The 19,016-nt window shown below is 37.5% G+C and overlaps 1 protein-coding gene across 1 annotated transcript in view; it reads left to right on the top strand.

Moving 5' to 3' along the window:
* Window positions 1-12,802, top strand: part of LOC120311511 (prolyl endopeptidase) — a 71,067-nt gene extending 58,265 nt beyond the window's left edge. Inside the window, exons 11-15 of the mRNA XM_039351079.1 lie at window positions 836-972; window positions 5,003-5,097; window positions 8,739-8,870; window positions 10,682-10,838; window positions 11,750-12,802. Of these exons, the coding sequence (XP_039207013.1) occupies window positions 836-972; window positions 5,003-5,097; window positions 8,739-8,870; window positions 10,682-10,838; window positions 11,750-12,044 (816 nt within the window). The 3' untranslated portion in view covers window positions 12,045-12,802. The remainder of the gene's footprint in view (window positions 1-835; window positions 973-5,002; window positions 5,098-8,738; window positions 8,871-10,681; window positions 10,839-11,749) is intronic.
* The last annotated feature ends 6,214 nt before the right edge of the window (window positions 12,803-19,016 follow it).

Here is a 19,016-nt window from a genome sequence, read left to right as displayed (position 1 = left end):
CTTGGGGCATCTTCCTTTTCACTTCCATGAATGCATTTGATGTAAACATTGTTTTGTTTCCAAATTATCTATAGATATTATAAAAGCCTTGCTGCATCAGCTAAGAGATGACAGGTTCAGTACTCAATACTAGTAAAATGCCAATCAGGTACTTTCAAGAAGGCCCCAAATCACCTTTTCCATTGCACTTCCCAGCAAATAGTATTTAAATGAGTCAGGAGGTAGTATAAAGTCAGCAAGCTCTTTATAAACTGATTTTTCATGAATTTGTTCATTTCCATGTTAAGATGCTGTCAATTCTTTGTCCATTGTCACATTTTATGGCAACTCATTTCATATTTATAATCACCATATGTGGTTATAAAAAAAAAAATCTTTGCCTGGGTAGTGAACACAATTCATTGTAGACCAGGCCTGAATAGCTGTGGCTTTTCAGATGTTGTTGAACTACCATTCCCTGCGGTCTTAGGATGGATGGCCAATACTAAATTATACTGGTATTTTTAATCCACAGGTTCTCCACTTCTCTTCTAGGATTATGTATCAGCAGCATGTAAAACATTTTTCTGGGATGCTCATCACAAATAAGGTTAATTGGCAACTTCTCTTCAGTGCTGATCTAAAATTTCCATAGACATTTACTGTAAATTTGTGTTCTATAGTCTAGTCTAGGAAGGAAATTCTTATTATTAACTATTCCAGCAATCCAAATTTTCTTCATTCCCCCTTCTGTTTTGTTCAGGTAAAAGAGTATCTGGGACCGATATGACTACAAGAATACTCCTAAGCATTCTCATCATTCATAGTTCTACTCTTCCTTCCCTTTTTGTCTCAGGTATTTTATCCAAGCAAAGATGGCATCAAGATACCAATGTTTATTATCCACAAAAAAGGAATCAAATTGGATGGGTCTCATCCTGCCTTCCTTTACGGTTATGGTGGCTTCAATATATCTATCACACCAAGCTATAGGTAAGTGGAAAATAGGCAGCTATTGTGAAAAAACTATTGAAACATGAAAATAGGAGTACAACTGTTGCACCAGCTGAAGCTGAGCAAAGGTCCTTTAGTCATGGCTTTCACCTGCTGATCCAGTAGGAGCCATGAGTTTAGGATGACCCCAAATCAGAGGCTGTGCAGTCTTCTCCCAAGACAAAACATGGGGATATAGAACATCACCGATACGTGAACAATCATTGTATCTTGCTACAATTTAGGTGGCATTGATCACACTCTTGGATGACGTCTGCCTGAAGGTGAATGGAGGTAGTGCATTCATTCTTGATCTTCTTGATCTCTTAGCAGCTTTCGATGCCATTTATCATTGCATCGTTCTGGACCAGCTATGGGAGTTAGCACTGTATTAAGCTGGTTTTCCTCTTTCTTCCAGAGTCAGTTCCAGTCAGTGTTGATGGGCGGAGAGCTCCTTGCACCTCTCTTATTTAACATTTACATGAGGCCTCTCTATGAGATAGTCCAACAATTTGGAGTAAGGGTTAGGGTTTATATCTCGCTCTACATCTCCTGCCCCCTCTCCACAGTGATATTCCCCCTCAGCGGCTGGCTTCGGTCTGGAGGCTGTGCAGCTCTTGATGGAGCGCAATGGGCTTTGGTTCAACCTAAGCAAGACTGAGTGACTTTGTATGCTTGGGCTTGGGCCTTCTAATGTCAAGGTTTTTCCACCTGTGGTCCCAGATGGCATCGCCTGAGTTGTACTCAGTATGCAATCTGAGGATATTCTTGGACTCATGGCTCCTGCTGAAAAAGCAGTTGTAACCATGGCTAAGGGGACCTTTGCACACTTTTATGTTATACATCCACTCCTGGACAAGGAGGCTCTGTTTACTGTCACTTATGCCCTTGTGACCTCCAGTTTAGATTGCTACAACACATGGGGCTACCCTGAAAGAGTATTTAGTAGCTTCAGCTGGTACAAAATGCAGTTGCACAGGTAATGCAGCAGCACAGATTATAAAGGGTGTTTGTTTATTTATTTATTCAATTTGTATAGCTACCCATCTCATTTATGCACATGTAACACTACTACTATGAGGCTGCGATGGTTGCTCATGTATCTCTGGGAGGGAGAGAGGGAGGGAGGGAGGGAGGAAGGAAGGAAGGAAGGAAGGAAGGAAGGAAGGAAGGAAGGAAGGAAGGAAGGAAGGAAGGAAGGAAGGAAGGAAGGAAGGAAGGAAGGAAGTTCCCCATACACACAATTCCAGAACAGATGACCTAGAAAATAGTTAATACTCCACCAGCATTCCACAAGTTTTCTTTCTACATGTCCTCATTTTTTTCTTGTTGTTCTATGTCTCTTATACAGTACCAATCACTCAACCAGAAATATATAGATACAGCCTGACAGTAAACACTAAATAAATGAGTCATACACCCAGAAGCAAGGAACAATTTTTTTGTTCTAGGTGGACTTCAAAACACTTTCATAATCTTCAAGCTCCAGATCTTTCAAACTTTCAAACTCTGAGCTCAGCAGGGGGATAAGAATATATTTTTGTGTCAGTTTATTATTTATTATATAAAGCATATAGAATATGTCACATCAGTGTACATATCTCTTATGATGTCTGGAGGTTCTTTCTCTAAGCGCTCTGTTCTACTTCAGACATACATAAAAGGAGTATTGGCTCTGTAGGAGAGCCTTGAACAGAGAACTAATTAGAATAAAATAATACTCAAGCAAAATACATCACTTGTATAAAACTTCTAAGGTAGGCATGGTGGAAGTAGATACAGTAGGTACTGTATCATAATTTAACATAAACCATCTGTGAATGGCAGCTGGTTTTCTATATAAAGTGGTATGTAGATAATATTATTTGGGGAAAATATGGAATGTTTTCCAGGATGATTTATATTTTTCTAGTATGTTATTTTTACTCTCTCAATTTGAAATTCCATTAATTTTCAATAGCATTTGACAGCAGGCTTTTTCCCTATACTTTTTCCTTTTGTGATCACTAATTGTAACATGGTTAATAGAGTTTAGACTTGATTAATGACTCTGACATCTTTGTAATTAGTTGCAGTACTCTTGTTTTATGCGCTAACATTAAAAGAGTGTTGAGCTTTCCCTCCACCATCAGAGGTAACAGTTTTGCTGCAGGGGCTACTTATGCAGATATCCCAAGACCCCATTAGAAAGCTTCAAATTATAAACCCGCAAACCCCGTTCTTTCTTTGAAATGGAGAATAATTTAAAAATAAATAACCACTTATGCCAAGTCAGCAAAGCTTTGGAAGTGGCAGATCATTCACAGTTCAAGTCAGCTCCCTATTCAATACATTTAAGATTGCTCTCAAAATCATTAATAGATTTCATTCACAGATTAAAACCAATAAAACATGCTACTGTCAAAACTAGCTAATATAAACACGCAGGCTGACAAAGAGGTAAGGAGAAGAGAAGGAATTTTAAATTCTGATTAATTAATTTTCACACAGAAAGATGGCATTAACTTTTACTTCAAGGATGCTTTTTTTGCACATTTTCTAAAAGCTGCATTTCTTTAATACTTGATATGTCTAATTTATTTTTATTATCTGACAGGGCTTCTTTTTTAAAATTACATTTCTATTTGTGGCATTCCAAGCTGTAAAATAAACTGTCCTAGGCAGCTTTTGTCCACATGTGCTCAGGAAATGTGTCTTCAAAATGGTTATACAGATATAAAACTGGAATTCAGATTGCTAGGCTGGAATGTCTAAATATATTCCAAGTCAGCATGTCTAAATATTCCTTAGGACTACTAAATTATAGTAAATATCACAGGAGCTATAGTAGTATTATGGGTTCTCCCTGTCTAGCATTGTTGCAAAGATATGAATTATGTAACACTGAAGTGACCTTTAATAGAGTTGAATTAATTCAGGATAAAATTTCCCCCGAAAATAAGACCTATCCCGAAAATAAGACCTAGTTAAAACCCCACCCACTCCGTCCCACCGTCTGGTTTTATGAGGTGGGGCAAGGTGCATGCGTAAAAACAAGCTAGGGCAGGGGTGAGGTATGGAGCTGCCCCACACCCACTTACCTCAGGCCCTGCAATGCATCACACAGCGTCCTATGAATGGCAGCGGTGCGATGCACCATGTAGTGTTCGGCTGCAGAAATCAGGCTGTGGTGCAACAGGTGTCGGTGCATGGGAGGCCTGCTATGGTGGTCCTAAGGTAACTGGATAAGACATCCCCCCAAAATAAGACCTAGTGCCTCTTTTGAAGGCAAATATATATATATAAGACCGGGTCTTATTTTTGGGGAAACACGGTAGGTAGATAGGTAGGTAAGTAGATAAATATTCAGATGCTTTCTCCTAAATTGAACATATAGAGATGCTTCTCCTTTCTAACATCTAAGCTCAAAAGTAAAGTTGCATTAAATGAATTACAGGTAGCGCTTGACTTACTGTCATTTAACAACCATTGTAATAATGCTGAAAAACGGTTCCTCACACTTACAACGGTTGAAGCATCCCCATCACATGACCAGAATTCAGCTTTATGTATTTACAATGGTTGCAGCATCCCAGGATCACACTGATAGTCATTTGTAACCTGCTTGGTGACTGCATGATCTGTTAAAAAAACAGGTCAGGAACAACTCACCTAACGGTCGCCTTGCTTAGTGATGATAGTTGTGGTTGCAATTTTGGTTAGAAGTCAGGGACTCCTCATATTTCCATAAATGAAGTATAAAGTTAGAAAAACTTGAATAAGTTACTGCGGGTTTTTTATTGACTTTATTTCTTTCATTGACTTTAGGTCAGTGCTATGAAAGGCAAAATTGAAATAAATTTTTGGTCAGTGAGTTAGGTTTGCTGAATGAACCATGGAAAGATTTTTCATTACAATATGTATAGTATCCATAAAATATGTTCTCCTTCGTGGTAATGCTTCAGGAAAACCCATACTCTTGCTACTGCTATATTTTAGCTCCAGCTGATTCAAAATGCCATAACTTACACATATTTAATTTATTTTGCAGTGTGTCAAGACTTATTTTTATAAGGCACCTAGGTGGTATTCTAGCTGTGGCTAACATCAGGGGAGGTGGTGAATATGGTGAGACCTGGCATAAAGGTAAGATTTCATATTGCAAAAACATGTTGTTCAGTGGCAAAGCCTGATTTTATTATAAATATGAAATGATGGATCTGACTGCTGAATGATTATGTCTATCTTTTTGATTTCACCTTTAATTTGTTTGCCTTACTATTCATTACCCCTTTTTATGCTACAGATAAAATTCCATACCCTGAAACATTATGAAACATTATAAGCATCACAGTCACAAATTTATTAAAATCTCTCACACTTCTTAATTCTTTCAAAAAAATTTTTATTTTCAGTTGCATTTTGTTTCAAAAGCTCTTTCAAAGAATGCTTGAAAAATATCCATGTTTCCCTCTTGCTTTTCATGTTAGCATGTTATGACTTTTAGTATTCACTGTTTTCCTTTTACCAATAATTTGGAAAAGGAACACAAATGTTTCAGGAACTATAAAGCATTCATTCAGGCAAAGTATTTTGTAATAACTGGAAATCAGCTGAAGAGCTTTAATGTGTGTTTTTAATAATGGTTACACTGTCCTGAATGGTCTTTATTTCCACATTTCCTGCCATAATAAGCATTGCAGACTGTATATTGCTAGTAACTAGAGATCTTTTTGTTAATTTTAGCGCAGTGGGTCTTAAGATTGCATGGAAAGATATGTGATGTTTGTTTTTGTTTTATAATTTTTATATGATTTTTACATTATTTTAATTCTTAATTGAGAGTTGTCCAGCATTTAGTATAAGATGTGTGGCTATACAAATGTGGGATTTCTAGATCAGTGTTTCCCAAACTTGACAATTTTAAGGCATGTGGACTTCAACTCCCAGAATTCCACAGCCAGCAATGCTGGCTGTGGAATTCTGGGAGTTGAAGTCCACATGCCTTAAAATTGTCAAGTTTGGGAAACACTGTTCTAGATGAATTTCCGTTCAAATATTAGCCAGGTCCAAACCTGTTGGTTTACTTTTTTTTTGAGATCATCTAGGACAGCGGTTTTCAACCTTTGTGTGACGGCGACCCCGTCACATGGACGCAGTGCGCATGCGCGGTGGTGCCCCCATGCGCGGCACGCATGCGTGGCGGCGCCCCATGCGTGGTGTGCATGCGTGGGGCTGCCCCATGTGCGACGCGCATGTGTGGCGTGGCACGCATGCGCGCCGCCGCCCTGAGGGGGAAAAATGGCGGATCACGTTGTTTGGCGACCCCCGTAAAATGGTCGTTCGACCCCAAATGGGGTCGCGACCCATAGGTTGAGAACCGCTGACCTAGGATCATCTCTGCTATAGCTTTTTCACAGCCATATGCATTATATGTTCCTTTCAACCTTGGTTCCATTTTATTTTGAATGTTTCATATATTACTATATGATGGCAAGAGAATCACCGGGCACTTCTAGAGTTATTTTTTTATTCACCAAAGTTTTGAAATGCTACAAAGGACACTGTGAATTTTTTAAAGAATTTGAAATGGTCACTTTTTCTACGGCCACTTAGATTGTATATGATCAGTAAGTTTTGCGCAAACCAAAAATGATAGCACCTTAAAAAGAAACTTGAGGCAACTTAACACTAAATGTTATGCCCAAGATCTTGAACCCAAATACTCTTGTGCAAACAGAATGCTTATCATTCAGAAAAGGATCTAATTCCCCCCCCCCCCATCCACTTTATATTCAATCAGTCTGCCAGTAATAAATTTATCCTCACCCCTGATTTAATCTTGGTTGAGAAAGCAAACCTAGTGCATGTCATTTTGATCTGAATGAGAAAGTGATAAGAGCAGGGGTGTTCAAACTTGGCCCTTTTATGACTGGACTTCCAACTCCTAGAATTCCTCAGCTAGGCACGCTGGCTGAGGAATTCTGGGAGTTGAAGTCCACAAGTCATAAAAGGGCCAAGTTTGAAGACCCCTGTGGTAGAGAGTTTCCCTCTTAGAAATGTACCCATCTGGGTTTGAAGTGTCACAGTATTACAATGCCAAAGTAAGGGAGGCGGAAGGATGATTGTCATCCAGAAGTCTCTGGAAGTGACCAGAAGCAAAGTAGCAGTAGCAACAGCAACTGTACTTAGGCTTATATACTGCTCCACAGTGCTTTACAGCCTCTCTAAGTGGTTTACAGAGGTAGCCTATTTCTACCAACTATCTGGGTCCTCATTTTACCGACCTCAGAAGGATGGAAGACTGAGTCAACCTTGAGAATCAGTGAGAATTGAACTCCCAGCAGTCAGCAAAATTAGCCTGCAATACTGCATTTTAATCACTGTGTCACCACGGTCCATCACAGTATTACAGATAAATAAATGTGAGCCACTATTTGTTAGGCGAGGCTTAAGAGACAAGTTACATTGGCCTCCTTGCTGCACAACTTAGTCAATTAGTACTTGATTGCATTGTGTTTTGTTCAGTTTCAATCTTTTGAGCTGATTGCTGAGATAAAAGTCTAGTGCAGTGATTCTCAACCTTTCTAATGCCGTGACCCCATAATACAGTTCCCCATGTTGTGGTGACCCCCAGGTGGGTGTGGCCACCAATAAGAGGGAGTAGGACAGCTAGGGAAAAGGGAAAAAAACGGCGGACAGCATGGTTTGGTGACCCCTGTGAAATGGTCATTCGACCCCAAATGGGGTCCCGACCCACAGGTTGAGAACCACTGGTCTAGTGGTTTAGTGGTTAAGGCACTGGGCTAGGAAGCAGGAGACCATGAATTCAAGTCCCACCTTAGCCATGAAAGCCAGCGGGGTAACTTTGGAGACAGTCACTCAGCCCAACCAATCTCACAGGGTTGTTGTTGTGGGGAAAATAGGAGGAGGAGGAAGATGTGTTAGATATGTTCGCCTCCTTGAGTTATTTGTAAAAATAATGAATCAGAATCGCAATAGAGCTGGAAGGGACCTTGGAGGTCTTCTACTCCAACCTCCTGCTCAAGCAGGGGAAATTATACCATTTCAGACAAGTGACTGTCCAGTCTCTTCTTAAAAACCTCCAGAGATGGAGCGTCCACAACTTCTGAAGGCAAGCTGTTCCAATGGTTAATTGTCCTATTAGGAAGTTTCTCCTTAATTCCAGGTTGCTTGTCTCCTTGATTAGTTTAGTTTCTCTCCTTTATTAGTTAATAAAGGCAGGATACAAATAAATAAAATAAAACTACTTGATCTCATAATGAAGATCCATGTGTTTGATACCAAGTTTCATGCTTGTTTAAAAAAATTTCTCATCTGTCTTTTCATACATTTATGCATTTTTAAATGATATGAAAAAAGGAAGATTATTGTTTCCATTAAAAGTCTAGGTAAACTTTTTTCAGGGTTACTCATAGTCATATTTCTCTATGTAAGCCTTTTAGATGGGATGCGTTATTAGGAACATTACCTAAAATAGTAGTGTTTTATTTTGTACTTTCCAGTCTTCAGCATATTTATGCATTATTCAAAGCTTTTGAAAGCATTAAAGTTATTGGCAGAACCATCTTCTGATTCTTTTGCTGAAAGACATCTCTATTGTCTTTTGTATTCCCAACTGCATAAATTATTTAAAATACTCACGGAACTGAAAAGTCATCCCAAAATGTGCTTTTTGCACCTCTCTCGTCTTGAGCATTATGCTAGAATCCAAAGTCTGTATGAGTTCTGAAGGAGTTAATCGTTTTGTTCTTCTCTGTGCTTAGGTGGAATCTTGGCCAATAAACAAAACTGTTTTGATGACTTCCAACGTGCAGCTGAATATCTTGCCCAAGAGGGATATACATCTCATAAAAAGCTGACTATTAATGGAGGTTCAAATGGAGGCCTCTTAGTTGGTAAGATCAGGCTCTATATTTCTCTGTTATTGGATTACCTTGGATGGATTTAATGCAAAGCAACTTGGGAGTATGCAAAGGAGAGGTCTTAAAAGGCCATTTTTAAAAATTCAAACATTGTACTAGTTAATAGAACCACAAAATTTGCTCCACATCTAGACATCATATAGATATGCAAAGTACCCTTTTGTACATCTGCTTCTATATAACCTATATACATAATATGTTGGCTAGGACTAGCTACACAGAGAATTCAGTACATAAAAAGATGGTTTTCAAACCTGGTTTTCTCAAACTGTGTTAAACTATAAAATCTTAACTTTCTAGACAGAGACTGCCTAAAGCAGGGGTGTCAAATTGCCGGCCCGCAGGCTGGATGCATCATAGTGAAACCGCGCCCACTCCGTTGCCAGCAATGGCAAAAAAAGTTGTGATACGACGCGACACATCACATGATGTTGCGAGTTTGACATTCCTGGCCTAAAGGATAATGAGGTCTATAGCCCAGGACATCTGAAGGACACTGAGCCGAAAAAATATTTTACTGGAAAAACACAATTCAAATTTGTATCCAACTAAAGTGATTAGTAAACATTGACTTATGTCCAGTTTTAATTGCCAGTTATTATTTTTGCTCCATGTTCTCTTCTTGTGTACCTGCTAATTGATCATCCAGAAGTGGACATCATTTTGTGGGGGCTGGGAATTACACTTACAGTGTTCTAGAAAAATAAGCATCTGTAATAGGTGTGATAATGGCATAAATTGGGTTGTAGGTGCATAATGCATAAAGCAGGATTTGGGGGGAATTCCCCCTTTCTTTTTGAGTGGGTGAAGTGCTTTCTTCAAAATTTGAGAAGCTGGTTGGTCTTGACTAGACCTGGAAAGAGGGAGACATTTTATCAGAAAGGGTTTTGGGAGTACATGATGCCTACCTGTGTTCAAAACATGGAGCTTTGTTTTTATATTAAACATTAGACACAAGATGTTTTAATCTCATGGTGGAAGTGTTCCAGTATCATCTGCTATTAATTTTTAAAGAAAATTATTGCTTAACAGAATAGCTAGAGTTGGAAGGGCCTTGGAAGTCTTCTAGTCCAACCTCCTGCTCAAACAGGAGACTATACCTGTGGTGGCGAACCTATGGCACGCGTGCCACAGTTGGCATGCAGAGCCCTCTCTGTGGACATGCGCACTGTTGCCCCAGTCCTAGGCCTTCAGCTGGGTTTTATAAAACTTTTCGCTTTAGGCCGCCGTGTGCAAAAAAAAAAGGTTTAATCAATCAATTTCAACTTATTGTGGGGAAAAAATCTCGCCAAGTTGAAATTGATTGAACTTTTTAGTCCCACCCAGTCTGCTGTTACCACCGCAGCCACGTCCACCCAATGGGCCACGCCTACCCAATTGGCTACGCCCACCTGGCACCCGATGATACATAAGTGGGTTTTGGGTTACAGTTTGGGCACTCAGTCTCTAAAAGGTTCGCCATCACTGTCCTATACCATTTCAGACAAATGGCAAAAATCTTAAAAACCTCCAGTGTTGGAGCACCCACGACTTCTGCAGGCAAGTTATTCCACTGATTAATTGTTCTAACTTTCAGGAAGTTTCTCCTTAATTTCAGGTTGCTTCTCTCCTTGATCAGTTTTCTTCTTAGTTCTAGGTTGGTTCTCTTCTCTGCTTTGATGTTGAAATAACATTTGGTTCCTCAAGTTTTCAGACACTATCTCTTCTTATGCACTATATTTGAAACCATTCTCTTGTAGGTATTCAGCAATGCTAATAGGTGAGCATCTTTCCAACTTTTTCAGCTGCCTGTGCCAACCAGCGCCCAGATCTATTTGCCTGTGTGATTGCTCAGGTAGGAGTGATGGACATGCTAAAGTTCCATAAATTCACCATTGGTCATGCGTGGACTACAGATTTTGGCTGCTCGGATTATAAAGAACAGTTTGATTGGCTGATCAAGTAAGTAAAGAATATCTCTGTTTACATACAGTATACTCTACTAGACTGCTGAATAACAATAATAAAGATGCTGCTTATTTTTCTATTTTGTTGCACAAAAGCTGAGTAATATAAAGCATTTTAATGTGATTTAGTAGTATAAATTAAATGTGGATATATTCCACAAATTAATAATGAACTAGACCAGCCTTTCCCCACCATATGTCCTAGTCTCCCCAAATTACAAGCCATCTTTGGGAATAATAACTCCAACATATCTGGAAGTTGCCAGATTGACAGATGCTCATTTATTGTATATTTTCTATATTCCCATTTTAGAAACTTTTCTTATGAACTCAGAAGCCCTAGATTTTTCTTTATGTTCCAGTAGTATCTTGATATTGTAGTTTGATTCCATTTTTTTCAGCTGCATAATATTCTTTTTAAGATTTGGTGACCAGAAAAAGGTAGTATTCCACAACAAAAAGAAAACCTTATAGAGAATTGTATAAAGCAGTTAAAGTGCTTGCAGCTGGCTTATTTTTGATCCATATCCTAATAACCTCTAGCACTGAATTTGCTATTTTTAACCTTTGTTGATCATACCAAGCTATCTGCCAATGAAATAAGTTTTCTAGCTCTGTTCAGGCTTCAAATCCATGCTGGAAGATTGAAACAAAGCAGGGTACAGAAAGGATGGGATTCATTGGGAATAATTTTTCAGGAGCAGATGCCTTGATATGGATTGTTGCATATTATATATTGTATATTATGGATGGCTGTATCCAGTTGTTTTTCCAGCTGCAATTATCCTGCTCCTCCCCCATTCCCTAGATCTTTTGAAATAGAAGGCAGTATTGTTTGTCCATTTATCTGGCTATTGATGGCCAATGGGTGTTCACAAAGCACAAATGCATGTATCTCTTCTGCAGATATTCTCCTCTTCACAATATCAAAGTACCAGAAGGTGATGGAGTCCAGTATCCTGCAGTCTTACTTCTTACAGCTGATCATGATGACCGAGTGGTGCCTCTTCATTCCTTGAAGTTTATTGCTTCTCTGCAGTATACTGTAGGTCGAAGCCCCAAACAAATCAATCCGTTACTAATTCATGTTGACACCAAGGCTGGTCATGGTGCAGGCAAGCCAACAGCCAAAGTTATAGAGGAAGCATCTGACATGTATGCCTTTATAGCAAGATGCCTAAATCTTGAATGGATAGAATAGATCATTACTGTTTCAGTTAGAAATCAAGGGCTTTTAACAACATTTTAAAACACTATACTCAGTGTAGTACTTACATTTAAGGACTGCCACTCCTGGCTTCCCATGAACTTGATATCCATTCTGCTTCTGTTTGGTGTTTACTTTGCTGCCTCGTTTTAGGTTCAGTCGTACATTTTAAATAGCATGTTATGATAAATAGACAGATTGCAGATGATGCTGTTATGTGGATTCTTAAGAGTCAAAATGTTGGTGATAATTATTCATACACAATGGTTTTAATGTAATTTTTCTCCTTGTCAACATATCTGGCTCACTTGTAATTAAATGTAAGTACTGTTCCAGAATAAGCTGTCAAGTTGTATTTTCCTTGCAACCCCAGTAATTCCAAACATTGAGATTATTACCAGTGTTCTTCCATTTAAAAAGCTGTACTACAAACACTGAATAATTTTAGGTTTTATGTGGGTTCTCTTTTCATTAGTACAGAGTAAAGAAATATTGTAGATATTATCTCACCCATATATGCACATACACTCCTTGACTCTTACTACAAATTGGTTACTTATGTTATGCAGACATAATTCACAAAATCATTAATGTTAATTTTTTTAAAAAAATAGAAACTGACCCAAAAGACTAAAAATACAAACTGAAAGAGAAATGAAGAAACTACCATTTATTTTATCCTTACCAATAGTTACTGGTTTACTTATGAATTAGTATAATAATGATCATATAAATAAAATATTATTGTAAAATATTACAATTTTTTTGCCATGTAACATATATTGCTGCTTCCTTTGATTAGGAGACAATGTTGTCTTTTCCAAAACAAAGAGATCACAAATTTATGACAACTACTCTTTGACAACTGGAATAGTATAGTTTTAAATTTCTCAGTTTGCTTCTTTTAGCCACCCTGCATTTTTTTTCCCAACCATAATTCCTGGTGGAAAGTCAAATTCCACATTTTTGTATAGTTTAATATATTAACATATTCAGCATTAAAGATTCTACCATAAATCTGCTTAGGTACATTAATAGAGCATCCCAAAAAGTTACCAGTGACCATAAATATCATATGGGTCCTTGAACCCTCAAATTCTTTACACCTCCAGCATATAAAATCCAATATTTATTCTTTTAAATGCTTTGAGATGTCCAATATACCCTAAATTTCACTCTTCGATGGATCAACTTTAATCTCAGTTCTGTTGATACCGTTTTAACATTATAAACGATATTGTACACATGGTTAAGACTCTATCAGAGATATCAATTCTTTAATCCAAGTTTGAAATATTCCAGAAATGACCATGTTAAAAATATTCTTCAGCTTTTGATAGAAATGCTGTAGTTTTTAATTCTGTCATTGATTCCATCAAGTAAGTGAGCAACTCCAGAGCCTTTGAAGCAGCTGAAATTTATGGTCTGTATGACTTCGTTAAAATACACTTAAGATGAAGATACCTCTACTTTTAATGTACATTTTACACTAAGCATAAAGGAAAAGGACTAGCTCTTGTCTTTATTTTCTTTTCCTTTACCGACTATACATACAATAATGTTAAAATAACAATTAATTAATAAGATTCACTGGTAGCTGAATCTTTTATTAAACTAGTAGTCACCAGATGTTTTGCATTATATTTCTCATAAAAATAGTATGGGCATTGATGAAGCATTGATAGAGTATAAACAATCTGTATTATATTTCTTATGCCCCTTCCTTATTTATCTTGTCCAAAGATTATATTTTTCAGTTGAGAAACTGCAGTGGTTCTGAATATTGTTTCTTACACACACACGTGCACACCTATATCCTTTTGGTCACTAGATAGGATAGGAATAGTAAATGCAGACTACAGAGTTGAGTCTGATGATTTCCCTTGCATGTCAGCAATCTCCCTCAGCTTCAAATTCCATTCATCTATTTTTATCAATATTTTATTTAACGTAACATCTTTTTTCTTTTGCTTATTTTTTTTTTACATTATGCATAATGCTGTGTACTTTGAAAGGAAATAGCCCAATAGGATTATATTTATGAATATCCATGGCTATTTTGGCAGGATAAGAGTGGTAGCCTTCTGTTTCAGAAATTGTACTCAATGGGAATAACTTAAATTGCTTAAATTGTATAGTTCCTAAGGAAATCTGTTACCTTATGACTTCATAATGAGCTGGGCTTGCAGTTTTGAATCACGAACAAATCTGATATAATTATCTTCCTTTATTGTATGCGGTTCCTCCTATGGAAGCTCTCCTTCTAATAAATTATTCTTCCCTAAGATCCCGGAAGCTTTCTAATAGTTGGCCTTTGCTACCTGCTTTGAATCTCTTCACAAAATCAAAACAGATTCAGCTTCTAAGTCCAATCTTGACATCTTCTTGAAGATGGGTTCTGAGACTGGAAGTCTGCGGCATCTGAATTCTGAGATGCAATTAATTATACAAGTAGTACAAATAACAAGAACAATGCTATAAAATTTCCTTTCTTTTAAATTATTGTTATATAGTTAAAAAATTAAATAGGATTCAATATGAAGAGAAATAGATACAGATAGATGGTATATAAACAGCTGTGGGGGAGGGAAACCACAGGGTCGTTTATATACATGTGCTGTACCAGATGATGGCTATATAAATTTGATTAATATGTATTAAGAAAAAAAACTAACAGGTTGCTAAACAGATCTTTAAGCAAGAACTGCCTTGTATTATCCAAGTTTTAATGCAAATTTCCCATTTTTTTAAAAATACTTTCTTAAAAAGTAGAAAGCAGGAGAAGATTGATGCTTTTGCTTTCTGCATCTAACTATCTGAATGGCCAATTTCGTAAACAGAATGGAGGTTACTCTGATCTATGTATATAATTTAAAAATCTGATATAAGCAATGGCAATGCAGTCCTTACCTCTGAATCTGTTGGCTACAGAGATTAAGATAGGATAGAGCTATTCTTTTTCCTCTGAACACAAAGATGCTCTGACACTGAGTGTACCTATGATTTTAGAACTATGGATGATTCATCATCACTTTCTCCCCACCACACATCAGATGGTTTACTAATTTGTTGTTGAATGCATTATGAGCTATCATATTTTTCAACCCAGCTGCCTGATGGTTTTGTTCAAAGAAAACCTAACTACTGTATAGAATGCAAATGGCAAAGAATTGTTAAGACTGTCATATCATTTATCTGTTTCCTGATGAATGTCCCAGGAGATCAGATTGTAAGTTGATGTTCCTGAGACTACTCAAAAACCACATTATAGTCTTGCATATTTTCTAACTGTTTTAAGCACCTCAGTTTTTATGTAATGTTGTGTCTCACATTCTCTTATTAACCTTGCCTGATTGCTCACGGTGACCTATAGGAAAACAACTGACAAGTGCATTGTTGTATGCTATTTTGAGCTTGACAAATTGCCCTCTTTTTCTCATTCAATTTAACCGTAACACCTCCTCCAATTTTCTGCCCATTATAGTAGTTCTTTTGCTGTTTTCATTTTGTCCATACCATAAATTATTTGGATCATTAGCACTCAGAATTTTAGAATACCTAATACCTTCAGAGATAAACTAGCTGCCATCACAAATTTATGGTCTATTTATCAGCCTTTCTTCTTCTATCTAATCATAAACTGTGCATTTTTATGACAGTTTTATAAGAGGAAGATCATGTCTAGCATTTATCTGTAATATTCCTTTGGTGGGTTCATTCGATTTAGGCTTCACACTTGATATAGCACACTTTATCAGATAACCATTTTGTTCTTTTTGTCTCTCCTATAACTTTAAGTATAGATGATGCTTACTGACCAAGCTCAGAAATGCCTTTATGTGAATAGAAGACTATCAGTAAGCCATTTTGTTAACAGTGCAAGATTTTTGTGTGACAAAAAAAGTAAAATGGAAATATGGCTTCCATATGTCTTACATGTTGTAGAGTCTCTTGTAGAAATTAAGCTTGCACAGTTTACACATGATCTCTTGTATGGGGTCACAGCAAATGATGTCATTGTCAGAACTTTTTTTTTAACAGCACTTCTGGATTCAGCCCAATGTGGAAAAAAGAGAGTCTGAAAGCATCATTACAGTAAAAATACTTAATTTGGAAAGTCTTATCTTGAACACAGCCTGACCAATATAGAGAGTAAATAAACAGGTGTTTCATTAACTATTGATTAAAGAAAATGACTGTTGGCTAATATTTTTCATAAGATTCAGAAATGTTTTCTGGATATGCTTAATTAAAATTTGCTGAACTATACAATCATCTAATATTTATGAGCAGTGAGTTCACTGAACCTCAGCCTGGCTTGTTTTATTCTCTTGCTTATTTAGTTTGAATGGATGCTGTTTTAACTTTTTCAATTTACCACTGTAATTATTTTGGTCTTAGTAGGATCCAGCCTACTTTATTAACGCCACCACTGAACTATCAGGATTTGTTTGTTTGTTTGTTTAAAAATTTATATGGCCACCCATTTCAAACAACTCTGGGCAGCTCACAAAACAACAATAAAACCTATAAATAAAAAAGAACAATCATAAAGCAGAGAAAACAGTAAAATGATAAAATAAAATATCTGTGCCACAATACGCTATAACTTGAGCTTTGATTTTTTTCTCCATAACAACCAATTTATCTTGATTTTCTTTCAGAAGTATGTAGCTTCTATAGTCTTGTGCATTTCTCCGTTATGCACATCTTTCTCTCTAGACTTCATTATCACTTCCTTTGCTGCTGTGAAATACAATCAGTTGGTCTGATTAGTCCATATTCTTCTCCTCCATCCCCCAAAATGTTTTGATCGTCATATAAAGTTTTGTCAGTTAAACCAAAAGTCATACTGTATTGCCAGCTAACTGCTAGGAAAAAATGGTTACACATATACTTACAATAAAGGAAACAAATGCTAGCCAACAGCTGCTGGTAAAGACTACTTAGCACATCCAAATGAACATTTCAGCATGACAGAGTTACTGTATCAGTGGCCCTAAAACTGGCAGTACTTTTGAAAGCAGTCTTGATCCCTGCTAGATTACAAACTGATGGGAGCAGGTGGGAAGAGAGAATACAGCAATTGCAACACAACCCTGGACTGGTTCAGGGGTTGCCCTATCAGTAGGCTGAGAATTAGCTACTGAAACTGGATTTATTCATTTATTTATTTAGAGAACTTATATAGCCGCCTATTTGCTCACAACAACTTTAGGCAGCTTACAAACAATAAAAACACAGTAAAGAAAAAAATAAAAGTAAAAAACAATCACCATGCCCCCCCCCGGCAACAATACAGAGTCAAAAACGCCATTTGATCGGCTCCATCGAACTCTGGGTTCCTCATGCCTGCTGGCAAAACCAAGTCTTGCAAAAGAGTATCAAAATGGGGTCCAGTCAGATTTTTAAAGGATGATATTCCAAGGAGAGGGAGCCACCATGGAGAAGGCCTTTCTTCTAGGTCCCATCATATATATCACCTTAGGGGACGGGACCCACAACTTTCCTTGCCTCCCTGCTGTAGTGGGTTGGGTGGATGTGATGGTTTTTCAGAGAACCTGGTCCCTCATCAATGATCTTGATTATCAAAAAGTGGTAATGCAAATTATTTACCTTACTTTGTATTATTTTTATTCCATGGTGTTGGGAGAGATACTCATTGGCTAACTAGCTACACTGCGTGCTGTTTGAGTAAATGAAGTCATTAGTTGTTGCAAAGTACCTTAGAATCAGTGGTGGAATCTCTTCTCAAAGCCATTGGGGGGGGGAGCCTCTAATGGGAATTATGGAAGATGCAATGGATCAGAAAGATTTCATACAAATCTATACAGTATTGATCTAAAGATGCTGTATTGGACATGCACTTTGGGTACAAAAGAGTTAGATGCAGTTAAAAATCCTTTAGGAGAAAGAGCCGTATGTAAAACCTCAGAAGTGCTTCTTGATCCTAAGTTGGTTCATATTCCTAAGCCAGTCAAGGTTGGTGATGATTATCGATATTATGTTCATGTGCCATCTTGATTATTACAAAGCACTGTATGTGGCATTATTTTTGAAAAGCATCTAGATGTTACATCTGGTGCAAAATACGGCTTCGAACCTGCTGATCAGTGTAAGACAAGTATAATATGCCTCCTGTTGTGAAAGATCAGCACTGGTTTTCAGACTGCATTTCTAGATTGGTATTAATTTTTAAATCTCTAATCAGTTTAGGGCTTGACTGTCTAACCGCAAGCCATTTTAGACTGTTGAAATTTACAGGATAGGCTTTACTATCAGTCTAAAGTCATGGTTCCAATAGATGAGACCAATAAATACAGAACTCCAAGGCAAGAGGTGTCCTTAAAGAACATATTTATTGGCTACGAAGTATCAGTACAGTCAAAAGTGATATCAAGATTGAAGTTCCCTCCCAAAAGTTACAAAGTTGAACTTCCCATCCCAGTAATATGTCATTAATCAATTCCCCAATAAACTACTTTGGAGGGCTTTCTAACGGAAGGCTCAGCCCGCCAAAACCCAAGCACCAATGACCTTGGTTCCCACAGGACAATTTATTGTTTTGTCTAACCTTAAAAGCACACATCCCCCCTCCCAACTATTGTTCCATGCCAGGAATGGGCAACTTTGGAGGGTGGGGTTTGCACTGAAGTTTTGATTCTTGACTTTCTGGAGAGCACCTTGAGACTATTTAGTAATGCTATGATCTCACCATAATGAATGTGTTAGGGAGGGGCAGTCAAAATGGAAATAGGAGGAAAGCTACTTGCCTTCCCATCTTTAAAAAAAAAACCAAACTCTCCTCACCATCACCAAATTTGGCCACATTGCCACTGAATTTTGGTGATACAACTTGGAATGCTGGGAAGTTGCAAATACACTGCTGTGGGGATGGCAGACAGCCTCTGAGCAGTTGATTGCCTATACCATAAGAAATATGAATTGTAGCAATAATACAACAGA

Source organism: Crotalus tigris, unplaced genomic scaffold (genome assembly GCF_016545835.1).
Source record: "Crotalus tigris isolate CLP2741 ecotype Arizona unplaced genomic scaffold, ASM1654583v1 scf7180000018371.15429387391:27106975, whole genome shotgun sequence".
In the NCBI taxonomy this organism is placed as follows: Eukaryota; Metazoa; Chordata; class Lepidosauria; order Squamata; family Viperidae; genus Crotalus; species Crotalus tigris.
This window is presented reverse-complemented; position numbering and strand designations above follow the sequence as displayed.